Source organism: Vipera ursinii (assembly GCF_947247035.1).
Source record: "Vipera ursinii genome assembly, chromosome: 6".
Classification (NCBI taxonomy): Eukaryota; Metazoa; Chordata; class Lepidosauria; order Squamata; family Viperidae; genus Vipera; species Vipera ursinii.
The window spans coordinates 43129668-43156852 of NC_139515.1; the positions used below are offsets into that span (position 1 = coordinate 43129668).

At 42.0% G+C, this 27185-nt stretch overlaps 1 protein-coding gene across 10 annotated transcripts in view; it reads right to left on the reverse strand.

The window, feature by feature from the left end:
- GRIP1 (glutamate receptor interacting protein 1) overlaps positions 1 to 27185 on the reverse strand; it is a 341679-nt gene that overhangs the window by 244287 nt on the left and 70207 nt on the right. For 7 of the 10 annotated variants that reach the window (XM_083365573.1, XM_083365571.1, XM_083365570.1 and 4 more), the window contains exon 1: positions 13762 to 14261. The exons of the other annotated variants lie outside the window; for them this stretch is intronic. In XM_083365573.1, the coding sequence (XP_083221699.1) occupies positions 13762 to 13894 (133 nt within the window). In that variant the 5' untranslated portion in view covers positions 13895 to 14261. Of the gene's footprint in view, positions 1 to 13761; positions 14262 to 27185 lie in introns of those variants that run through there. 10 annotated transcript variants of the gene reach the window in all.

Genomic DNA, 27185 nt, shown 5'->3' on the forward strand with positions numbered 1-27185 from the left:
ATATGGCAGGGACTTCACGGTCTTCACAGACCATAAACTGCTATTGAGGTTATTCACTACAGACAGACACCCCATATCTTATCCCCTAGAATGCTAAGATGGTCCATTTTTTTATCGGCTTACATTTTTAAGCTAATTCACAAACCTGGCAAGGATATGGGCCATGCAGATGGCCTGAGCAGGCTTCCACTGCCTCAAATTGAGCCAGATCTGGCCCTAGCGGCCCACATTTTGTCCATTCAGGACTGCTGGAGTTTCTCCTCCACACAGAGAAACGGCAGCAGACAAGACTCTAAGCAGAGTGCTATCTTGGGTCCACATGGGGTGGCTAGAGAAAAGCCCAGGTCCTGAGTTTCAGAGCTACTTCACAAGGAAACATGAGCTCTCAGCTCATAAGGGTTGTATTCTTTGGGGGAACAGGGTCATTGTTCCCACGTCATTAAGGGACAGGGTACTGCAATCACTTCATGAAGGTCATCTGGGTATTGTTCACATGAAAGCTTTGGCACGAAGCTATTTGTGGTGGCCAGAATTAGATAAAGCCATTGAGGCTCAAATACATGGGTGTTACACATGCCAGCAATCTAGGCCTGAAAAGCTGCATGCTCCCGTCCACAGGTGGGAGGAGACACACAACCCCTGGTCAAGGATTCATATAGACTTCGCTGGGCCCTTTCAGGGACAGCTCTTTCTTATAGTGGTCGACAGCCACTCTAAATGGCTGGAAGTTATACCAGTCACAAATATGACTACTGCTAGGACCATCCAGGTGCTTAGGAAACTCTTTGCAACATCATAGTGTCCGATAACGAGGCCCAATTTATTGCAGCTGAATTTCAGGTTTTTCTGAGGGCAAACCTCATTAGGCATGCGACATCGGCTCCATTTCACCCATCTAGTAATGGTCAAGCTGAATGACTGGTATGCACCATGAAAGAATAATTGAAATGCATAGTGACCGGAGACTGGCACCACAGACTGGCTGACTTTTTGTTCTGCCAACATTCCATGCCATGCATGGCAATGGGTAAAAGCCCAGCAGAGCTGCGCTGGGGGAGGCGACTAATCATGAAACTGGACAGGTTGCACCCAGACCAGGTGGCAGCTGAGGCCTCTCACCGAAAACCCCTGAGGGGGCTGTAAGTGAGCGATGGGAGGTGGGCCTAGAACTATGGGCATGGGAACTTGTGGGTGCCAGGGAATATCACCAAAACATCGGGCCCTCTCTCATATGAAGTGGGCCTAGAGGGCGGGCAAGTCGTTCGTCACCATATCGATCAGCTTAGAAAGAGTTTTCCAGAATGGCCACAAAGCGAGGACTTCATTCCAGGTTCCATTCACGGACCGCAAATTGGCAGCCAGGCCAATCAATCCATATGCTTGGAGGTCCCAAGCAGTCAGAGCAACAGGGAGGTGGTCGTAGGGGGGCAAAGTCCAGGAGTGCAACATAGGGCCCCTGATGGAGAAAGTCAACCAGAACACTACAGCTGCTGTGCTAACTCTGCGGAAACATTGGACTCTGGGGTGGGCCGACCTGGAATGGCCAGCCAGAGAATTCCGAGTCAGCCAGATTCATTTGAACTTAGGGACCCTGGTTTACCCAGCCCGGCGGGCAAGCTGGTAGGCCAGGGAGTGCCTGGTTCTCCCAGGCACTCCACGAGGGTTCGCAAGCCTCCTGCATATTTACAAGATTTTGTTCCAAAATAACGAAGCTATAATGCTATATGTGTCATTGATTTGCTGCTAGCCAGGAGACCTTCTGTATCAGCAAGTACGGAAATGTGTATGTTTGCATACTACTTTTGTATCACTGTAAAACTTGTAATTGCTGTAATCATTCCCTCTGTTGTTATAATGTGTTATAATGTGTTATAATAACATTATAATGTTATAATGTGTGTACATACTAGGGGGGAGGGGTGTAATGTATTGGGCTTTGTCTTGCTTTGGAATATCACGTGGGGTTAATTGCTGGAAGGTTGCTTAAGCAGGGAAGCTGGCTAACGGCTCCCAGCTCCTCAGACAACCCGTCTCCAGCACCACCATTGGCTGCCTCTAGGGCAATAGTTTACTTTAAACCTATTGGCCACCACCTAGAGGCCAGAGTATAAATTGCTGCATTCGCAGCCCTGTTTCTCAGTTCAGTTCCTGCAACTAAATAAACAATTATCTTTGCTGAACTCACTCGCCTCGTCTCATCAATCAAGCAACGAACCCAGTATCTAACAAGTAGTTTCTTCTCCCATGATACTGTCTTATCTATCCTGATTCTGAATTGTAGTCTATACCTCTGATCTTGATACTTGATTTTTTTTCAAATAAACATACATTTCTACATGAAAATATCAAAGTTTAAGGCAAATTTCTGTTTAGAAATCACAGTCTATATTTGAGTTTTCACTTAAAATTCTAGCAAATGTTCATGACTCTGAGAAAGTTTCTTTGATCCTTTACTCACAACAGTGAAGGTATTATTTATCATAATTAATATGAAAATTAAATGTTTCCCACACATTGTGAAATAGCTTCAGGAATATTGTAGAATATAGCAGGCTGCAAAGGCTTTTTCCTTTGTCCTGCGGTGTGCAACAGTTGCTCTGTTATTTTTTGTGCATAATCTAAAAGATATATTTCATCCACCCCACCAGATTATTTACTAAGATTCAAACCCACTGGCTTTCTTTGAGTACAGGAGCTTTCATTAAATCTGGGCAATGACTTGGAATGAAACTGCAATCTTACATCCAAAGGTGGATTGACAGAAAATTGAAACAAAAATTCTAAATAAGCATCAACAGCTATATGATTACATTGTGAATCGCTCTTTCAAATATTTAATTTCTGAGCCTATGATTATTTACAGCATTTCATTATATAAATGTCAAATTCAATCAATTATTTATGTTCACTGCAAATACAAACATCAATTGAGTGTTTATAAATTACAAAGAACTTGATTAACTTCTTACATATATACAAAGCACAATGGGTGACTTTGGAATATGCACTCAGGATTGTTGTAAGATTAACATGGCGAAGGCTGAGATGCAAATACATTAGATAAATAAAAAACAAACAAACAAACAAACAATAACAATAAAGTTGGAAGGGACCTTGGAGTTCATCTACTCCAACCCCCTGCTCAGGCAGGAAATCCTATACCGTTTCAGACAAATGGCTGTCCAGTCTCTTCTTAAAAACTTCCAGTGTTGGAGCATTCACCACTTCTGGAGGCAGGTTGTTTCACTGGTTAATTGTTCTATCAGGAAGTTTCTCCTTAGTTCTATGTTGTTTCTCTCCTTGACTAGTTTCCATCCGTTGCTTCTTGTCCTGCCTTCAGGTGCTTTGGAGAATAGCTTGACTCCCTCTTCTTTGTGGCAGCCCCTGAGATATTGGAACACTGCTATCATGTCTTCCCTTGTCCTTCATTAAACTAGACATACCCTATTCCAGCAGCCATTCCTTATATGTTTTAGCCTCCAGTCCCCTAATCATCTTGGTTGCTCTTCTCTGTACTCTAGAATTTCTAGAGTCTCAACATCTTTTTTACATCGTTGTGACCAAAACTGGACGCAGTATTCCAAGGCATTGTAAAGTGGTATTAACACTTCAAGTGATCTTGATTCTATCCCTCTGTTAATGCAGCCTAGCACTGTGTTGGCTTTTTTGGCAGCTGCAGCACACTGCTGGCTCATATTGAAGTGATTATCCACTAGGACTCCAAGATCCCTCTCACAGTTGCTACTATTGAGCAAGGTAGCACCTATACTGTACCTGTGCATTTGGTTTTTCTTGCCTAAATGTAGAACCTTACTTTTTTCACCACTGAATTTCATTTTGTTACATAGAGCCCAGTGTTCAAGTCTGTCAAGATCCTTCTGTATCTTAAGCCTATCTTCTGGAGTGTTGGCTATTTCTGCCAGCTTGGTGTTGTCTGCAAATTTGATGAGTTCCCCATCTATCCCCTCGTTGATGAAGATGTTGAAGAGCATTTGGCCTAGAACAGAGCCTTGGGGCACCCCACTACACACTTCCCTCCATGTAGATGCAGTTCCATTGAGGATTACATGCTGAGTACTGCCGGTCAGCCAGCTATGAATCCATCTGAATAGAGCATAAGTTCATATAGTCACTGCCTTTCTTACTGTCTCATTTATTAATTTTTAATCACAAGTATTGTAGTTTAGAAGGAATTCCAATCATGGAAATAAGAAGGAATATCCCAACCATGAGAACAATTAGGCAGTGTAATAACCAGTCATCTGGAATCATGACTGCTTTGTCACTGAAGGTTTTCAGCCAAAGGTTTGCGTGGAATATAAAGAAAATTCCTGCCCTTGGCAAGAAATTAGCCGGAGACTAGTAGCACATTTTTCAACTAACTAATTTTATTAAAAGGCATAGGTTTTCATTGGGTGAAGCACACTTCATTAGATGCACAGAATATCTTCAAGGTTCCCAAAAATTCTGTGACTTTTACCTAAATTATTACAAATATTGAAATGAAAGCTCCATAAGTGGACTATGTGGAAACCTGACTTAGGGCAATTGCTTACTGAATGGAAATGTGATTCATTTCTGCAAGACTTAACAAATGTGCCCAAAATACTAAGTGATGTAACTTAGTGTAGTTAGTCATAGTCAGGCCCTTTTTTCTCATTGAATGCACAGAACGGCGTTCCGGAACCTTTTTTTTTTTTTGCAAAAACAAACAAACAACCCAGCTCCCTTATTGGTTTTCCTAAGCCTACTGCAGGGCTAGCAATCTTGGCTCTTTTTTATGACTCGTGGACTTCAACTCCCAGAAATCCTGAGCCAGCCATGCTGAGGGGAAAGGGACAGGTTTCCAAGCTGAGCCATGCTGGCTCAGGAATTCTGGGAGTTGAAGTCCTTGAGTCATAAAGGATCCTGCACTAGAGGAGGACATTAAAATTATTTACAGGATTACTTCTTTAGGAACTAAACTTTTAGAATCTAAAACAGCTAATTCAAAAAAGCCAACAGGAAAGAACCTCACATTTTTCATCTGCTTCTGTCTTTTGGAAGGTAAAATTAGATAACAAAATAATCTATTTCTTATGTTAACATCTCTGCAATGAAATCAAAGGTAACAGGAAAGAAATGAGAAACATTTTTCTTAATGTAATATGTCTAATTTAGCTGATTCTAGAAAAAAATAGTATCTTTTGTACACTCTTGAAAACTATTTGGAATCTAAACAATTCTTAAGAATGAAATATTCTTAATTTGGACTTTACTTTTACTATTTGGACTGTTGTGTGTTTTGAAAAATAGATTATTTAGAATCTAGTTATGTTGCACTTCAGTCTTTAAATAATTAACCTAGTATATACATAACAATATATGATGTTTTCCCTGGTGAGCTTAACATCAATAATAACATTTATTAAAAAGGCTAAAATAATTTCTGGAGGTATTATCTGTATAGTAAAATTTTGGACAAGCAGTGATCATGTTACATATGTGCATAAGCGTAGTCAGTAGCATATGCCTTTTTAAAAATATCAAACATGCAAAGAAACAAAAATAAGTCCAAAATAGCTGTATTACATCCAGAAATGCCAACTTTGCAACCAATATTTCTCATCCATAACTATGGCACCCTAAGGATACCTGCATACATGCAAATGTTTCTCTGGGATCAGTAACGCAACAGGGATTGCTTTTTCCTTCCAGTAACATATACCGGTACCTAAAATCAGTTTATTGCATTTGGCATTTGTAGTAAAAAAAATCTCATTCATTTAATTTGAAATCAAGTGAAAAATTGATTTAAATTATTTTATTAAAACAAATTAATGGCAATTCTTTTATAAAAAGTTGCCTCAAACAAAATGAGTTTGACATGCCTGCTCTAGATAGTTGAATGCTCCAAAATAAATTCTAGACCAGGCCTGTACATGCAGCCTACCTAGCACCCTTGGACAGAGCACAGACTTTTTTTTTAAAGTAATAAAATCACCACCACTGCCCTGAAAGTCATGTTGCCTAGTGCCTCCATGGCTTACCATGACCACAAGCTCCAACACTGTAGATGCTCCTCTAGTCACCAAATCATTGATTAGCCCACCAGCATTCCTTTGCAGACCTCAAAGATTTTTAATTTATCAGTGTGGGCCTTTCCTTTCTACAAAATAATAATAATAATAATAATAATAATAATAATAATAATAATAATAATAATAATAAGAATAATAATAATAATAATAATAAGAATAAGAAGAAGAAGAAAAAGAAGAAGAAGAAGAAGAAGAAGAAGAAGAAGAAGAAGAAGAAGAAGAAGAAGAAGAAGAAGAAGAAGAAGAAGAAGAAGATGATGGAAGGGACCTTGGAGGTCATCTAGTCCAACCCCCTGCTCAGGCAGGAAACCCTACATTTCAGGCAAATGGCTGGCCAGTCTCTTCTTAAAAACTTCCAGCATTCACCGCTTCTGGAGGCAGGTTGTTCCACTGGTTAGTTGTTCTAACTGTCAGGAAATTTCTCCTTAGTTCTAGGTTGCTTCTCTCCTTGACTAGTTTCCATCCATTGCTTCTTGTCCTGCTTTCAGGTGCTTTGGAGAATAGCTTGACTCCCTCTTCTTTGTGGCAGCCCCTGAGATATTGGAACACTGCTATCATGTCACCCTTCACCCTTCTCTTCATTAAACTAGACATACCCAATTCCAGCAACTGTTCCTTATGTTTTAGCCTCCAGTCCCCCAATCATCTTTGTTGCTCTTCTCTGTACTCTTTCTAGAGTCTCGACATCTTTTTTACATCATGGTGACCAAAACTGGATGCAATATTCCAGGTGTGGCCTTACCAAGGCATTGTAAAGTGGTATTAGTACTTCACGTGATCTTGATTCTATCCCTCTGTTAATGGAGCCTAGCACTGTGTTGGCTTTTTTGGCAGCTGCAGCACACTGCTGGCTCATATTTAAGTGATTGTCCACTAGGACTACGAGATCTCTCTTACAGTTACTACTATTGAGCAAGGTACCACCTATACTATACCTGTGCATTTGATTTTTCCTGCCTAAATGTAGAACCTTACTTTTTTCACAATTGAATTTCATTTTGTTAGATAGTGCCCAGTGTTCGAGTCTGTCCAGATCCTCCTGTATCTTAAGCCTATCTTCTGGAGTATTGGCTATTCCTGCCAGCTTGGTGTTGTCTGAAAATTTGATGAGTTCCCCATCTATCCCCTCATCCAAATCGTTGATGAAGATGTTGAAGAGCTGCACAGACCTCTTCTAGATTTTCCTCTTGCCTTTCCGAGTTAACTCATTGGTCTGTCATTGAGCAAGAATTGACTTTGTAGGGAAGCATATTATCATTTGATGTATATTTAACATATGTTCTATTTTTATTTACCAATTATATAATATTTGTATGCAATCCACATGGCGAGGTTTGGGGAAACGTACAATAGAAAAAATATATATTTAAAATAATAAGATTAAAACATCGTCTGGCCCGCACCGCCTCCGCTGCCCGCATTGCGCAGCCCTGCCATATAGAATCGGCTCTGCTGCTCCCACAGCACCAGCTGCGCCGGCTCCGGCCCCAGGGAGGGGAGCCCACCACCAACACCCTTCGCACCTGTGACTGCAGCAGCACCGCCCCCCGCCCCCCCGCCTCCTGCGCCCGCCAAGATGAGAGTTCCGGCACCTTTAAAAAAAAAAACATTTGTCATAGTACATATTAGTATATAAGTTAAGCTATTGTGATTAGGTACATTTTCTATTTCAAAGTGTAATCTGCTAAAAATCTTCTTCTCATGTACTCTTATTACCCATATAAGTTGGGTATACAGACAGAATAATAATATATGATCTGCCACAGACTAAGGTAAAGCAGCATCTATTCAAATGCACTTTTTATACCGCTTATGGACTTTTTGCGTAAAACAGAAAAATGTATGATTTATGGTTTCTGTGATTATATTGGATAGTTATATAAAGAATAGGCTCAGGATGTAACTTTAGACAAAGAGGTAAAATCATAATTATAGTTATAACTGCTGTAAAGGAGATTGGAAGCCATTTCATTATCTTTTTCCTTTTTTTTCTATTTTTCCTTTACATTTTCCTTTTTTATTGCATTTTCTTCTCTTATTGATTTCCTTTTCCTTTTTTCTTCCTTGGTATCTGTTTTTAATCTTTGTTTTTAAAACTTTTAATAACATTATATATAACAATGTATTCCTATTATTCTGATTGTTGTAAATTAAGTTGCCAGAGCCATGACATTTTATAAAAAAGCTGCAGGTTTATCTGTGCATTAAGAAAAACAAGACTGATGATGTTACCTAGTTTTAAAATGAAACGTTTCCCAGGAAACCACAAGGTTTAGAGAGCACCAAGGACCCCACAAAAACAAGATTGCACTCATATATATAATTACATATAATTTGGTTCACTGTTTAATATCACTTACAGAACTGTAGCAGGGTATGAAATGTAATGAAATGTGTTCCTTTCCTTTTTCTATGATCAAAAAGGCTTGGGCAGCAGTTTCCCACTGCAACTTCTCAGCATAGCAACAAACTACGTTCATTGTTTTGAGTGCTCTTTATATTTACAAATAGGGACGCGGTGGCTCAGTGGGTTAGGACGCTGAGCTTGTCGATCAGAAGGCCGGCAGTTTGGCGGGTCGAATCTCGAGTACCGCGTAACAGAGTGAGCGCCTGTTACTCGTCCCAGCTTCTGCCAACCTAGCAGTTTGAAAGCACATAAAAATGCAAGCAGAAAAATAGGGACCACTACAGTGGGAAGGTAATAGCGTTCCGTGCACCTTTGGCGTCTAGTCATGCCGGCCACATGACCACGGAGACGTCCTCGGACAAGCGCTGGCTCTTCGGCTTCGAAACGGAGATGAGCACCGGCCCCTAGAGTTGGAAACAACTACCACGCATGTGCGGGGGAACCTTTACCTTTACCTTTTTATATTTACAAATAGTGGTATGCAAAGCATTTCAAATTTGAGTAATTACAAGTTTAAAATTATTTTGGAAATGTTGGGACAGTAAGGTTGGAAAATTCCATTTAAAGTTGAAAAATATCCAATTTGAAAGACTGAAATGGTTTAACAAATTTCTCTTGCTTTATTTAACACCATCCTACTTAAGTTAGTTCCATGTGTTCCCAGACAATATATTTTAAACCTTAGTTTGTTTTTATTTTAGAGTAGTCATTAAGGGCTTTAAAAAAATTTAGATGCTATGATTTGTCTATACCTCAGAAGTTCAAAATAATACAAACAATGGTACAATCTATGGAAGGAAAAGTTATACTTTCAAACTTTAGTGTTGGAAACAACTCTTGAGAGTATTAGGAGTAGCCATTAAAACAAACAATGGATCTCTGAACAGATCAATCCAGAGTTCTCACCCAAGGCAGAAATAGGAGAAAGTAATAGAGTCCCAGCAGATTTTACTCCACTAATCATTGCCGACTACAGGGGCAATGCTCATCTCCATTTCAAGGCCATTGAGCCAATGCTGTCCAAAGACACTTCCACTATCATGTGACCTGCATGATGTCATGGAGCACTGTTACCTTCCCACTAAAGTGGTACCTATTTATCTACTCGCATTTGCATGCTTTTGAACTGCTAGATTGGCACTAGGGTCTCAAACCTGGGCTGCTGGCTTTCCAGATGACAAGTCCAGAATCTTAACCACTGAGCCACCATGCTGTCAAGGCACAAATGACCAAGCTGAAATTATCCTACTCTGGACACATTATGCAAAGCCCTGATTCTCTAGAAAAGGCTCCAAAGCTGGAATGGTAAAGGAAGGAAAAGAAGATTATGATTAGCAGCAAGGTAGATAGACTTAGATAGAGTGGAAATGGAAATGTTGGAAGACCTGAAGGACCAGGTTAAGGACAGATTGTCACAGAGAAAATCTACCTATATGGTCACAAAGAGTCAGTACCAACTTGGTGGTATATAATTAATCATTTTAAGTTGATTAATAATTTTACAATTATATTTAAGGTTTTGAAGATGCTACATTTGAGAGATTAGCAGCAATACTATACTTGCATAACAAAGTTTTGCACATGGCTATTAACACACATTGTACATAGTACTTAGAGCCATCAGATATGGTGCTTTATCTTCTCTCTCTCTCTCTCTCTCTCTCTCTCTCTCTCTATATATATATATATATATATATATATATATATGTATATATATATACACATACATATATACATATATACATACATACATACATATACATATACATATACATATACATATACATATACATATACATATACATATACATATACATATATATATATATATATATATATATATATATATATATATATATATATATATTCCTTGATAAGATTAAAAATACGAATCCCAGGCATGTTAAAATTAACAAATGAACACTGGGATGGAATTAAAAACTAAAACAGTTTTTATTGCTAAAAAATCAAGCTTTCGTTGGCCAACTGCCAACATCGTCAGGATGGAGATGCTGGGGTGGGGAGATTCCGTTTATACTGTTGGTATCTGCACTCTGCTGTTGGAGCACGCTCAGATCTGTTTGTTGAGGTCTGCCGTATTTCTTTGAGTTGTCGCGCATCCGTTTTTGGGGATGTATTTGTCTCTGGGTATCTGTTGTTAAAAGTGAATTGTTTATAGCTCCATGTGTTGTAGCCATAACTCATGCCAGGGGTCTTAAATGGTTGTTGCTCTTCTTCCTTGTGTTCGACATTGCAGAGTGGTTGCTTGCTGGTGCAATCTTGGATTTGATGCAATGAGGTGATTCTTGCGCTGTTTGTCTTCATGTTGCGCACGTCGTTCCTCTTCCCAATTTCTTAGTGCCTGGTATGCGGGGGGGGGAGGTCTATATGCCGGTTGATGGAGGAGTGGTTTGAAAACCAAGCTTCCTTAAACAAGCGGCCGCCTTTAGTGTTGTCGCTGGCAATTGCTATTAGAAGACAAGAACAACATTCACAGGTGTGGACACACATGGCTACACACAACCATGCCTTTAATCTAGCAGGGTCCGAGGCAACTCAAAGAAATACGGCAGACCTCAACAAACAGATCTGAGTGCGCTCCATGAGCAGAGTGCAGACACCAACAGTATAAACGGAATCTCCCCACCCCAGCATCTCCATCCTGACGACGTCGGCAGTTGGCCAACGAAAGCTTGATTTTTTAGCAATCAAAACTTTTAGTTTTTAATTCCATCCCAGTGTTCGTTTGTTTGTAAATATAAAGGAAGACCCACTGTAATAGAATGCATGGGTAGCCCTGAAGAAAAAGGAGAGACGCTGCCTTGGAAACAATCAGACAAAAGGGGCAGGAGCCCAGAGTTGCTGAACAGTGAGAAAAAGGAACTGAGAAAGGATTTGCCCTAATGGATTAGGCAGTAAAAAGTCATGGGAGGGAAGGTTGTACTTTCAGACTTGCAAGATTTTGCTAATGTAACCTTACAATAAAGCAGAATTAGTTCACCTAGTCCAGGGGTAGGCAACCTCGGCTCTTTCATGACTCATGGACTTCAACTCCCAGAATTCCTGAGCCAGCCAAGCTGGCTCAGGAATTCTGGGAGTTGAAGTCCATGAGTCATAAAAGAGCCGAGGTTGCCTACCCCTGACCTAGTCCTACTTCCTTGCCTGGTTTAACTTGGGAGGGTTGATACCCACAGACACTTTTAGATACCTGCAGATACTTTCAGATGTCTGCAATGGGAAGGGGGTAAGTCAAATTAATTGGTAGAGCTCCAATAGGATAGAAGACAGAAAGACTCACACTTTAAAATGAATATAAAGGTAATGGGTATTCTGTTATTATTATTTTTTTAAATCTATTCTCTTCTATAAAACAGTAAGGCTTCTTTCCCACAAAATAAAATAATAACAATTGTACCATACTTACAAAGAAATTACTTTAATTTAACAACTGTATAAATAAGACAAGTATGAGATGACATCTCTATACAGTAATAACTATGTATTCCAATAATCAACAGAGAACCAGGAAACATATGAAAAAAACATTCAAATATTTGGGGAATTATGAAATATTGTATAAATATTACTTTTAAGATAACATGAATAATTATAATAATATTTATAATTCAATCCCACTAAAATCAGTTTTGTTTATTAAACACTCTTTCCCAACTTCAAAACAAAAATTCATTTGCAATCTGTAAATGTTATAAACCAAATTAAAACAGCTACTGTATGTAACTGATGGTAGTATGATAAAGTATTTTTATTTTCTTGATTTCTTTTGAAAGGCAAATTGGTCAGTAACAAATCCACCTTGGAATTATTATATTCATAACATGAAATATTATGGAGAAGAATCTATCAGTTCATTCTAAATGGAGAGATTCTTGCAAAATAAAGTTATTCAGAAAACAGCTGTTTTGATGGAATTAAGTGTCCTACTTGTTTCTTTTGATTTGTAATGCATATTTTCCAAGGTAAATGGAAACCTTGTTTAAATAGTTGCAGACTCTAAAATTGTACAAGAACAGAAGTTGTACAAATTACCATTTTAATCACTTTCATAGTATATTCATGTTGAATACCTGGTAAGTATACTATTATACTATTAATCCTGTCATAAATTCATTACTTTATATGTAGGAGTAACAGACTAGGCAAATACAATGCAACCATTTTTTTTAAAAAATGACAATACTAAATCAAAAACTGTACTGTTGATAAATATAGCATTGCCACATGATTGCAGCAATGTGCTTTTTCAAAACTGCAAAACTTCTGTTTCTTCCTCCTCCTGGAAAAGGAGATAACTGCAATACATAGCAAAGTAGACTATAAGCCATCTATACATCATTATATTTATGAATAAAAAAGCATAGACTGATATAAGCATTTAAAAAAATGTGTTATGCTTATGAATAAACAGAACAGAAACTGCTGATTGCAAAGATGGTCCTTCCTATACATCTGTAAGTTTATGGCTGCTCATATTGTCAATTTCTTTAACTTAAGCGTGGCACAGTAAATTCAAACAAGCCTATGTGTGGCTCCCTTGCCCATTGTTCCTGTAGGAATTTGTGGGCATTTTAAATCTATTGGAATACATACAAGACAAAACATGAGCTCAGAGAATATGCAGGCACAAAGAATATTATGAATAACTGTATGTTCTAGCTTCAAATACTGATACACGGCTCCCAATTTTTATAAAATGCAGTTGCAGGCACATGGCTGCAGAATAAATTAACAGAATAGTTCTTTCATTCTCTAACAATGCTATGAACACCTAAAAAATAAACTATCTTTACTTTCTATTGAAAAAATTAAGCAAATATTAAAAAATGTGAAAAGGCTGACTTGTATTCAGTTTTATTTTTAACTTCAATCTTTATCTGTGTATAAACAAGACCATTTTCAAAGTTTTTAAAAATGATATCTCCTTATAATACTGTATATTGACAGAGCCCTGAAGCAAACACACAGGCACACAAGTGTATGGTTGTAAATTGTCTGCAGTTTGGGTTTTTAAAGCACTAGAGTGATTTAATAAAAGTCTTGCACAATAGAAATCAATTAACTGTACTTGAAATATTAATCCTTTCTTCAGAGCTTTCCTTTCATTCATACAATATAGCAGCCTTACAGACAAAACCCCACCACCTTCAACACATCTAAAAAGAAAAACAGGCTGCAATGCCTTTTTTAAAGCTGAAAACAATAGTAACCTCCTTTGTCATAGTAACAGAAGTAAAACATTTGTACAGTCCTTACTTGGAAAGTGCTCTGAGGCATAATAATACACATCCTCATAGCCCTCATGATAATCCTCCTCCGGACGGTACTTTTTGCCTTTTCTTCTCCTCGATCTCCTTATCTGCTTGACCAACCCCAAGAAACGCTCCATCTCTCATTCACCAGCCCACAGGCTCCAGTCCGGTCCGTGTATCTTTTGTTGCTATTGCCCAGAGCTACAGTTCACAAACAGCTGGTGGCAAAAGAATTAATAGCCAGGACAGAGAATTGGCCCCTTGGACCAGCCAGCTTGACACCACTCAAATCCAGCTTCAGCTCTAATAGTAAAAGGACACTGCTTTACCTTCATCTGACTCTGCATTAAAATAATCAAAGGTATTATCTCTATACCTTAAAACAAATTCTTAAAAAGAAAAAAACATAAGCCGAAAAGATAGGATCTTCATGGCATGAACACTTTAATAAATGAAATAAAGTTAACAATGGATCTGACAGCAAGAGGAATCCTAGCACTAGAATTTCACTATTCTCTGTCTCCATCATTTGAAGTGGGGCCAGAGGGGAGGAGATAAACGCTACTCAATGGACTGAACCACATCTGAAAACACAAGAGGTTTTCTCGAACCTAATAATTACTCGTTATTTATAATCATACAACCCCTAATCACTTAAGACTCCATTTATTTTTATTCGCTTCCTTCTTTTCCTTGCTTGATTTACAGAATAAACAATGCACAGCTCATTCCTGCTACAAAACAATGCAATCTGCACAAATAACAAAGTGGTTTAACCCATATACACAGACCACTCAATGGCAAGCGTGCACTGAATGTGTTAATTGGAGCAGCAAGAAGAAAGCTAGGCAGACGTTTTTAAATAAAAAAATTACACACTGGGCACTGATACACCCCAATTATTATGTGAACAAATATTACAATATATAGATCTTTATTCTTATGAATTCAAGGAGGCTTAAAGAAATTATCAAAGGAAACTAGAACTAAACATGCCTCAGTTGATTTAAGTTACTTATTTAAAAATCTTTTCTCTAGTTTCAAAACTTAAAAAAAAGCAGGTGCTATGAAGTTATTCATTGAAATCTCTTTTAAAGCCTGAAAAACTTTCAATGCTTTCTGTTTCTATGAATCTTATTTCACAAACACTCTTGAAAATATAGATGGAATTTCTAACAAAATCAGACCAACTTTTACTGAAAACAGCTGCCTTAAGCCTAACTTTAAAACATAGCTAAATACCATAAATGGTATACATACAGTACCATTATTAAATCTTTTGCAATACAACTAATTCAGGGCAGAAAAAAAGGAAGCATTTCACACAATATATATTAAATTATGAAAATTACTAACAAAATAGGTGGTGCTCGTCATCATGGGAAGGCTTAAGATTAATTCATGGAGTATAAGTAGTTAGTAGATATGACTGGCAAAGACTACTTCCAATTCAGGACCAGAATAGAGATACCAGCACATTGCAAGTGTGGTACAGCATAATGTCAATTACCTTATCAAATTATTTTAGACAATATGAGAAATCAGGCTATCACATTGACATCAAACATGCAAGCACAATAACTCATGGTAGTTTTTATTTACTATCTTCCTATCCCTTCTCACCATAAAGTCAAAGCATGGCAACGAACACAAATTGTTGTGGAAAATAAATAGGAGAGTGTGTACTCACTCTCTGCTAGGAAGTTTCTTATAGTTATCCGGTTGTCCATGTATAGTTAGAACTCTGGACAGTTTGCAAGGTTCTTTGGGCACTTTGAGACTCCTAACTTTCCTCCTATGGCAAAGGATACCCAAACCCTGTTTCAGGAAATCTTTTTACTTTTCCCTCTGGGAGGCTCCAACCATTGCTGCAGAGATTAGAAAGGCCATTCTAGAATCTGTTCCATTCTATAAGGGTCACCACAGCCATTCGGACACCATGGCTTGAATTTACTAGGAGCAACCAGAGAAGCCAGAATGCCTCAGAGGAAAGCAAATGACACCTTCCCAGCTTCTACAGATGCCCCGTCTCCCATAGGCTACTCTTCTCTTCTTGTTTCAGCAATTTTCCTCCACTATGCTTTTCCCCAACCTTACTTCTTCCCCTTTCTTATTTGAAATTGTTTATTAAAAGAACCCTAAAGTTGCCAAGAAGGAACTTAACAGAAGAGAATTGCACCCAACAGAATAATAGACAGTGTTGGAGGAATCTCCATTCATTAGCACGTAGGAAAGTGAAGTATGCTGCTTTTTGCAGGAAGTCTCACCAACTGCCATGCCATCAAATGCTGGTTGATCTCCCCCCAAAAAAGGTTTCAGCAGCAGCTTTCCTCCCACTGGCTTGCCTCAAGAAGCTAAAAATTTAATTCCATCATCGCAGGCCATCTGACTGGAGTGATGGGAATTGACATCTTGATTTTAGAGAGTACTGTGCAAAAGGCCACACAGTTGTTCCAGTAAGTGCTGACACCTTTATTATTGCTGCTGTTGATGTCATCATCATCAGCAGCATTACTCATTGGAAGAGTCACAAAACATTTTTATTATTTTAGGTGATTACTGTACTGGAAAGTCTGAAATTCCCTTCATAAAAGGGTTCGTAATAATTTTATATTTTCTGTAGTCATCTTTTCTTTTCTTTTTTCTTCAAAATGATGGAAGCAAGCATCATATTCCAAGAATATGAGTTCAGTAAAAGGTTTGTATCCTTATCGAATCCATGTACCTTCGATTTGTAACCCAGACATAAAAGTGGATATATTTGAAATATTATACTTTAGTCGCATAAAAGACATCAAGAATTTTAAGGGAAATGTAAGAGTCAAGTTAAAACATTGAAAAAAGCCCAAGAAGGGTTTTGAAAGCAGAAATAGCCTGCAGTCATAAAGCTTCTTCCAGTTATTGCTGCACAGTGATGACAATGATAAACTGAAGGATTTTATTCCTAGTGAGCTCAAGCAAGCATGTTTGGCTTAGGGATAAAAATGACAAACTTATATGCATTCTCTTAGCACACTGTAGATGTCCAGACTTTCCCAATAAAACAAAGTTCTGACATTTATTAATTCACTGGAACTCCTCTATTAATTGTTTGACTCTCTAGATTTCTCTAATAGTTGCTCAATAGCTTTGTCAGATTTGTCAAATTCACATCCCATTTTCAGCCAGGATATCAAAATAGCTTATATGGAGATCTCCCTTAGCTTTATCCTCAGGACAACAACCCTACAGATTAGTTGGAGTGACTAGCCCCAAATCACCCAATCAAGTTCTACCTCTAAGGGTATACTTGAACCTGCCCCCGATGCAGTCTTTACCAATACACCACACACTGATTTAAGATCTTTCTTATCCTTAGAAGTCCAAGGAAAAGATAATTGTATTTAAAAAGCAATGTCAGCTTACATTCTGGAAAGACAAAGGGAGGCCTAAATATTCATTTAAAAGTAATTAGTAAACTAAGAATAATTAATCATTCAGAGAGCAAACTTTTTTGCATCATATCTATTGTATCATATCCATTAAAAGGTAAAGGTAAAGGTTCCCCCGCACATGCATGCTAGTCGTTTCCAACTCTAGGGGCTGGTGCTCATCTCCGTTTCAAAGCTGAAGAGCCAGCGCTTGTCCGAGGATGTCTCTGTGGTCATGTGGCCGGTATGACTAGACGCCAAAGGCGCACGGAACGCTGTTACCTTCCCACCGTAGTGGTCCCTATTTTTCTGCTTGCATTTTTACGTGCTTTCAAACTGCTAGGTTGGCAGAAGCTGGGACGAGTAACAGGCGCTCACTCTGTTATGCGGCACTCGGGATTCGACCCGCTAAACTGCTGACTATCTGATTGACAAGCTCAGCGTCCTAACCCACTGAGCCACCGCATCCCTTTCTATTACCTTAAACTCAAACCGGATATTAGATACAATAGTGACCTCTGAGCCCTCTGATCCAATGGAAGGATTTATAGAATATAAGTTATTCCTGACAGTCACTCATCCAATTGTCTTTTTTAAAAAATCAATTCCACCATTTCAAAGGTCATCTTTCTCATTGACTGATTTTTAGAATCAGAAAGTTCTAAATATATGGTCCAATCAATATTACAGTTCTTTGAAAACAGATTTCATATAAGCCAGTCCAGATGGCTGTTCTACATAAAGAGCTCTGATATACACAGGGGCCAAACATGGGGACTGTAAGCATTATATTCAAGCTCTTCAAGGTGGCACAGTTGTCAAAGATGCTCAGCTACAGGTATGCAAACTGCTCATTCCCACGGTAAGTTAGTCTACCTCTTCCCTATGTTGGTGCTGCTTTATTAGATGGAAGCATTTGTTTGATTTATTAAGATGAAATAAAACATAGTTTAATAAGTAAAACCATGGGTGGGATTACCACATGTTAAGGCACAAATTTGGAATTTAATAGGTAAATTCCCATCAAATTACAACACATAGTCCACCTCCTCTGGTATTGAAAATTAAGCAGTGCCTGTCTGTTTGTATGTTGTTTTTTTTAAATCCCATTTATATCCCGCCCTTCTTTGAAGACTCAGGGCGGCTTACAGTTTTAAGCACAAACCAATGTGCTTAGCAATAGCCTTCATTCTATGTATATGCCTGCTTACTAGGGCTTTCGCCCCCCCCCCCAAGCAGCATTATTACAAAGTCAGCTTACTGCCCCCAACAATCTGGGTCCTCATTTTACCTACCTCGGAAGGATGGAAGGCTGAGTCAACCTTGAGCCTGGTGGGATGCGAACCTGCATTAATTGCAGGCAGCTGGTGTTACTTTAAGGAGGCATTAGCCCACTGCTCCACCAAGGCTCTTTTTATTGGGTTCTAAGGCTTCCCTCATCCAGAAAGATTTTAATCAGTTTGTCTGTCTGTCTGTCATCTACCAGTTCTTAAAGAGATGGGAGTACCAGACTGTAATGTATTGGGCTTGATTGTAACACCACGTGGTAAACTGGAGTTAGCTAACGGCTCCCAGCACCTCAGACACCCTGTCTCCAGTGCTGCTATTGGCTGCCCCTAGGCGGCAATAGGTTGCTTTAAACCTATTGGCTGCTGCCTAGGGGCCAGGCTATAAATTGCTGCAGCTGCAGCCCAGTTCTCCAGTTCAGATCTTGCAAGAAATAAACCATGTTCTTTGCTGAACTCACTCACCTCATCTTCATTCCTGCGCAACGAACCCAGCATACAACACAGATCATCTTATTTGTCTCTTGAGAAACCTATATGCAGGTCAAGAAGCAACAGTGAGAACTGGACACGGAACCACTGATTGGTTCAAAATTGGGAAAGGAGTCCGGCAAGGCTATATACTGTCACCCTACCTGTTTAACTTATATGCAGAGCACATCATGAGAAAGGCAGGGCTAGATGAATCAAAAGTTGGAATTAACATTGCTGGGAGAAATATCAACGACCTAAGATATGCAGATGATACCACTCTAATGGCAGAAAGTGAAAAGGAACTAAAGAACCTCTTGTTGAGAGTGAAGAAGGAGAGTGCAAAAGTTGGGTTGAAACTAAACATTAAGAAAACCAAGATCATGGCATCCAGCCTTCTGAATTCCTGGCAAATAGATGGGGAAGAAATGGAGGTAGTGACAGATTTTATTTTCCTGGGCTCCAAGATCACTGCAGATGGGGACTGCAGCCAAGAAATTAAAAGACGCTTGCTCCTGGGGAGGAAAGCCACAGCAAATCTAGACAGCACACTAAAAAGCAGAGACATCACCCTGCCAACAAAAGTGCGTATAGTAAAGGCTATGGTCTTCCCAGTTGCAATGAATGGCAGTGGAAGTTGGAGCTAAGAAAGGCTGAGCGGCAAAGAATTGAAGCCTTTAAACTATGGTGCTTGAGAAGACTCCTGTGAGTCCCTTGGACTGTAAGGCATTCAAACCAGTCAGTCATAGAGGAAATCAACCCTGACTGCTCTTTAGAAGGCCAGATCCTGAAGTTGAAATTCAAATACTTTGGCCACCTAATGAGAAGGAAGGACTCACTGGAGAAGAGCCTAATGCTGGGAAAGGTTGAGGGCAAGAGAAGAAAGGGACGACAGAGAATGAGGTGGCTGGATGGAGTCACTGAAGCAGTAGGCGTGAGCTTAAATGGACTCCAGAAGATGGTAGAGGACAGGAAGGCCTGGAGGAACATTGTCCATGGGGTTGCGATGGGTCGGACATGAGTTTGCAACTAACAACAACAACAACAACAACTGTCACCTACCAAATTTATACAGTTGTCCATCTCCCTAAAGGTAACTCTGGGCAGCACATAATAAATAAAACTGCCAATATAAAAAAGATACAAATCTAAAAAAAACCCCTACAGTAATATTTATGTATGTGTTTATTTATTTATTCATTGATTCATTCATTTATTTAATGATCAGCGGTAATATATAACATTTAAAAAATACTAACCATGGGCTAAGGGAGGATAAAATCAGACTCCTCAGCTATGGAGCCATTGAGACAAATCTCCAGTTCCCTGCAAGCCCCAAGGCCTAGGAGCATAACCAGGTTTTGAGGGCCTTTCAAAAAATCAGAAGGGATGGGGCCAAACTAATTTCAGGGTGAAGGATACTAAGCACCATAGCAGAGAAGGCCCCTCTCCTGGGGTCCACCAGAAGTAGGTCCCTCGCCAATGATATCCATAGCAAACGTTCTCTGCAAGACCTGATGGAGCAGGCTGCTGTAACTTAGATAGCTTGGTCCCATGCCATGAAAAGTGTTAAAGATTAAAACCTGCAGCTTGAATTGGACCTGGAAATAACCAATGCAGCTTGTAAAGCAGAGGTCTAACATAAGCTTACCCAGCAGCCTCATACAGGGTTGAAAAGAAGAAGAGAAAGCACCAAGCCCTGTGGCACCCTACATACTCCCCAATTATCACCGACTGGAATTGATCCTGAAGGAAGGAGATTTATTTATTTAGCTTATAATATAAGCTACACAGAAGTAAGCATACACATAATCCACGTCCTGTGTCTATAGCATTCCTTAGGCTACACATGCTCACAGGGCAGTGCTAAATGGGTGACAATGACCAAATATAGCCACATTTCCCTCTTGGGTCTTGCAGTCATGACAAACAGTGGTACATAAAATCAAGGAACGAAATGAACTCCACAACACCATGCCACCCACCATCACCACCAACCCTCTGAGCTAATCTAGAAAAGGATACCATGGTTGATGGTATTGACAGTTACTGACAGGTCAAGTAAGGCAATGATGGATACACTACCCCCATCCTGCCCAGAACAGAGGTCATCCAAAAGGTGACCAATGCCATCTCTATCCCATATTCAGGTCTGAATCCTGACTGGAAAGGATCCAAATAATTTGCTTCCTTAAAAAGTCTCTGGAGCTATTGTGTAACCACCTTCTCCACCACCTTCCTATGGAAGAGGGGGCTGCTAAGAAAATTGCAGGCACCTGTGCTGCCTTTTCTATTTGAGTCTTGTCAACAGGGTCAACATGGCAGAATTGCTTATAAAAGCTGTAACCTTGAAACAGGTAAGGGAGAAGATGGGGGGGAGAATAGAGGAGATGGGCATATTTTGAAAGCACAGAAGCAGCAAAGAAGAGCCAAATAAAATAAAGGATTTTCTTTACAGAGATGGAAGAGTCTAGAGGCAAAAGGTGAGGAAAAGCAAAACATAACATTGGGAAGGTGCCCGTCTTTACCTGCTGCCCAATAATGAAGAAGAAAATAATACCAGAAGAAATCCCAGAGGAGATTTTAAGCCAGAGTATATAAGAGTTAAAATACTGTTGTATACTAGTGACAATTTGATGGCTGCCCGGGAAATATATTATTCCTTGAACTAGCAGGGTGACAAATGAGGACAAGACTTATTAGATCAATTCATCACCCTATGTAGAAGGGGTATCAGAAAATTACCTGTGAAGCTGTTTCTCTCAATAAATTGGAATGGAGTCTCCCCTATTCAAGGATGTTATTAAATTTATAGTTTATAGTTTATAGTTTATAGTTTATTTGATTTATATACCGCCCTTCTCCTTGGTGGGACTCAGGGCGGTTCACAGGGCATATATAAGAAACACTATACAAAAATTAAAAAAGAATTAAATCCATGCCCAATTAAAAACAGTAATACAGATTAAAAACAATTAAAAGCCCATAATCCCCCATCAGGCCAGACCAGCTAATTCGAACAGATGGGTCTTCAGGCCCCGGCGGAAAGTTCGAAGGTCAGGTGCCATCCGGAGCTCCACCGGCAATTGATTCCATAAAGCCGGAGCCCCCACAGAGAAGGCCCTCCCCCTGGGGGCCACCAGTCGACATTCCCTGACTGGCGGCACCCTGAGGAGGCCCTCTCTGTGGGAACGCACAGGGCGGAGGGGAGTCGATGCCGGCAGCAGGTGGTCCCTGAGGTAACCCGGACCCATGCCATGTAGGGCCTTAAAGATCGTAACCAACACCTTGAACCTCACCCGAAAGACAACTGGTAACCAATGCAGCTCGCGGAGCAAAGGTGTAACATGGGAGTACCGGGAAACTCCCAAGACAACTCTCGCGGCCGCATTCTGTACCAGTTGGAGCCTCCGAGTGGTCTTCAAGGGAAGCCCCATGTAGAGAGCATTACAGTAGTCAAGGCGAGAGGTCACGAGCGCATGAGTGACTGTACACAGGGCATCCCGGTTCAGATAGGGCGGCAACTGGCGCACCAGGCGAACCTGGGCGAAAGCCCCCCTAGTCACGGCCACTATATGCTCTTCCAAAGTAAGCCGTGAATCTAGAAGGACTCCCAAGTTGCGAGCCCTATCCACGGGGGGTAAGAGCTCACCCCCCATAGAAAGAGATGGAACATTTGGAATGTCCCGGGATGCCGGAATGCACAGCCACTCAGTCTTGTCAGGGTTGAGCTGAAGTCTGTTCCTCCCCATCCAGACCCGAACCGCCTCCAGGCAACGGGACATCACGGCGAGGGCATCACTGGGGTGGTTTGGGGTCGAAAAGAAAAGTTGGGTATCATCGGCATACTGATGATACCCAACTCCAAAACCACGAATGATCTCACCCAGCGGTTTCATATAGATGTTGAACAGGAGAGGCGAGAGAACCAACCCCTGAGGAACTCCACAAACGAGAGACCTAGGGGCCGATCTCTGCCCCCCTGCCAACACCGACTCCGAGCGTCCCAGGAGATAGGAGGAGAACCACTGAAGAACTGTGCCTCCCACTCCCAATCCCCTGAGACGCCGCAGCAAGATACCATGGTCGATGGTATCGAAAGCCGCTGAGAGGTCTAATAGGACTAGGACAGAGGAATGTCCCCTATCCCGCGCCCTCCAGAGATCATTCACCAGAGCGACCAATGCCGTCTCCGTGCTGTACCCGGGCCTGAAACCCGATTGGTAGGGGTCCAGATAATCCGCTTCATCCAGGACCAGAGGGAGCTGATGCGCCACCACACTCTCAACAACCTTCGCAAGAAAGCGAAGGTTGGAGACTGGACGAAAGTTGTTCAAAACGGCTGGGTCCAGGGCAGGCTTCTTGAGGAGAGGTCTCACCACCGCCTCCTTCAAGACGGTGGGGAAATAACCCTCACTCAAAGAAGCAGATATAACCGCCTGGAGCCAGCCTCGTGTCCTCTCCCTAGCTGCATAAACCAGCCAGGAAGGGCACGGGTCCAACAAACATGTGGAGGAGCTCAGCCTCCCCATAATCCTGTCCACTTCATCAGGGGTCACAGAATCAAACTCTTCCCAGATAACATTGACAGGACCGCCCGTGTCCTGATCGCCTGACTCTGCCCAGCTGGAGTCTAAACCGGTCCGAATCCGAGCGATTTTATCCGACAGATGATGACTAAATTCCTCGGCACGACCTTGCAAGGGATCCTCCCTCACCTCCTGATTGAGAAGTGAGCGAGTCACCCTAAACAAGGCGGCCGGGCGATTATCTGCGGACGCGATGAGGGTGGAGAAGTAATTACACCTCGCCACCCTCATCGCTGCGAGATAAGACCTAATATAGGTTCTTAACCGCAACCGGTCGGGTTCGGATCGGCTAGACCTCCAGCAGCTCTCTAGGCCCCGTTTCCGGCGCTTCATCTCCCGGAGCTCCGCGGAAAACCATGGAGCTCGCTGGGATCTGCGCCGGGTCAGGGGCCGCAAGGGTACAACCCGGTCAAGTGCCTCAGTGGCTGCCCTTCCCCAGGCTTCCACTAAGGCATCAGCCGAGCTGTGAGCAGTGGAGGCAGGTGGGGACCCCAGCGCCGCTTGGAATCTATCAGGATCCATTAAGCGTCTGGGGCGGTACCATCTAATTGGCTCCGTACCCCCACGGCGGGGGGTGGCAAAGCGGAAGACCAGCCACAGGAGATGATGATCGGTCCATGACAGGGGCATAATAAATGGAGAGCCCCCACCTAGATCATCCAACCACCGTCTAGATAAAAAAATCAGGTCAAGGGTGTGGCCTCCCTCATGAGTTGGCTCTGAAATTACTTGCGTCAGGTCCATGGCCGCCATGGAAGCCATGAACTCCCGAGCTAGCTCAGATGAACCTCCCAGGGATGGTAGATTGAAGTCTCCCAAAACTATAAGTTTGGGAAACTCAACCACCAAACCCGAGAGGATATCGAGCAGCTCGGGCAGGGCTGCCGCTGTGAGACTAGGCGAAATGTACACCAGCAGCAAGCCCAACTGCGCCCCAGGACCAAATCTCATGAAGAGAGACTCACACCCGACTATCTGAGAAACGGTGGCCTCCCGCGGACATAAGGTCTCCCTAATGGTAACCACCACTCCCCCACCCCTACCTTGAGCTCGTGGCCGGTGTAGCACCCGGAAACCTGGTGGGCAGAGGTCAACCAAAGGGACCCCACCCTCTGGGCCCAACCAAGTCTCCGTGATGCAAGCCAGGTCCGCATGCTCACCCTCAACTAAATCCCTAACGAGGGGAGCTTTATTAACCACGGACCTGGCATTCAGGTACACCAGCCGGAGCTCAGGAGGCTGCACATCCCCGCTCCCGGGACCTCGGGGAAGAACCAGAGGGTTGGAGCGCCTCACCGCTTGAAGACAGCGGAGACGGCCCTCCCGGTAACGATATGGCCCCCTGTCTATCCGCCTGCTGCCATTCCCCGTCGTGGGAATTGGTAGTCCCACGACCCGCTCAAGAGCCCCAGATGTAACCACAACCCGCTCCCCCCGAACGCCGTCAGACCCAGGCCTGGCCTGCAACAAAGTTGTTTGGCTACCCCCCACCGCCAGACAACCACTACCCCCCACCCCCCTCCCCAACCCCCTAAAAAATTTGGCTAAAAAATTAACCAGGGGCCTCTTATTAGGTTTATATCGAGAGCCCCTGGCCTTTCCCGGCCATCTCTCAGGGTCCCAACAATTGGGCCCCTCATCGAGATTAGGGAAAGAAAAGAAGGCGGGACGCACCCAGGAGAGGGGGGCACCCCTGAGGGCGAGCAAGTCCGTGTCGGAATATTGATGCATCCAGTCAGCAAGTCCAGAGAGGGCAGTCCAATGATTGAAACCAACAGGAGGATCAAAGGAAAGGAGTGGGACATTTGGGCCATCCACCAACCACTGCCACTTGATTGGATGCTCCCAGAGTCATACCACAACCCGTCCTCTCACAACGGGACGCGAGTCTGCCTCCGGGGATGGTCCAAAATGCCCACCCTGGGTGGGGCAGCACCCACAGAGCTCCCACCTCTATGGGGCTGCCGATGTAAAACAGGCCACTCTCCCACTGTGGCCTGTACCCAGGTCCGTCCCAGTCCAAAGGGGAAAGAAGGAGGCAAATGGAAAGTTAATAAATAAGATAATAAATAAGTGAATAAATAAGTTGGCAGTCCGTTGTATCGTCATCGTTGTCACAAATGTCGTTGCTGCTGCCATCATCTCAAGCAGCCAAAAACCAACGAATCGCTGTCGCCATGGTCGTCCTTTCCACCGCCCAAAGCAGCCCGAGGACGCCGCCGCCATCGCCCCTTCCATCGTCAGCAATAACTCAGAACCCGCACAAAGGGCAGCCCTATCAGTAAAATAACAAGCAGCTGTCTTCTCCGCCGCCAAACGGCCCGAAGACGCCGCAGCCGCCAACAAAACGGCACAAGCAGGTCCAACAATAAAATGTCTCCACCGCCGCCGCCGCCATTGCCACTGCTGCTGCTGCCGCCGCCGCCAGAATAATCTGCGAGCTTCTCATACAGGCTCTCCTCCCCTCTCACGGAAGCGCCGATCAGCTGGGGCTATGAAGACGCCGCGAGCTCCAGGGACGCCGAGAACGCCGCCGAAAACGGCCGAAAGTCGTCCGAAGCAGCAGCGCCGACCCGACAGCCCAGGCAGCCCAGGACAGATGAAAACACCCCCGCTGCCGACCGCAGCCTCCTAGGAGAGGTCCGGAGACACCAGGGCAGCAGGGACCGGCTAGCCGAAAAAGCCGAACCCAGCAACGCCGCGGGAGACAAACAGGCGAGGGAAAAGCGACGCGCAGATAGAACAGGCCAACAGCCGAACTGCCTCCTCATTTGCCTCGTAATTCATTTCGTGGATCAAAATCCACATCCCCTACTCAGCGGGCCCCAAAAAGACCCCCTGAGGGACTCCAAAAGGACGCCCCCATTGCTTTGTAGAAGAGAGGGTGTCAAAAAGACAATGGAAGTATGTTACGATCCATGCAGAGATTCTTTAGTGGCACTAATACGCACTTGGTAATAGAATACAATAAATGGTGTTGGTAGTTCATCAGATATTGTTAATTTGTACAAAACAGGAATGCTGTACTTTTAGAACTTCAGTTAAAAACACCTACTACATTTAGACTTTAAATCTAATCTCTCACAAATGATAGGCTTATATGACAAAAATCCTGATGAAAGGAAAATAATCTTATATTGGTAGAATTAGTTAAACTGTGCAGATGACAACACAATGCTTTTTAAAAACCAAAGATGACTGCTTGATATTTCATATTCCAAGAAATCTAAATAACACTAATAAGTTTACAAATATAAGCATATTACTGTTAAATTTTAGTTCATGTTCAGTAGGTAAACATTACCAGACCATGGCAGAGACATCTTATAGCCAATGAATATTTCACTTTAAATTCTTTCAGAGATGGATGCGTATACCTATTTTGCTAGGTATTTTTTCATAGAATCAGCTAGCCAAAAAGCTAAGGTTATGTTTGCAACAATTAGGTCACAAATGACTCTTGCCTAATCTGAACAAATCTTTCTCACTTTCATATACATTCAACTTGTGTATGATTTCCCTAAACATCCAATAAACTAGGGGGGGGGGAATAGAAGGAGAGTTAAGAACCCCAATTTATAGCAATAATTTCTTTAGCAAAAGAAAATAAATAAATTTATGTTAATGAATCATTAAATATTTTAGTTCCCTACTGATCCCTTTTTTGCTGGG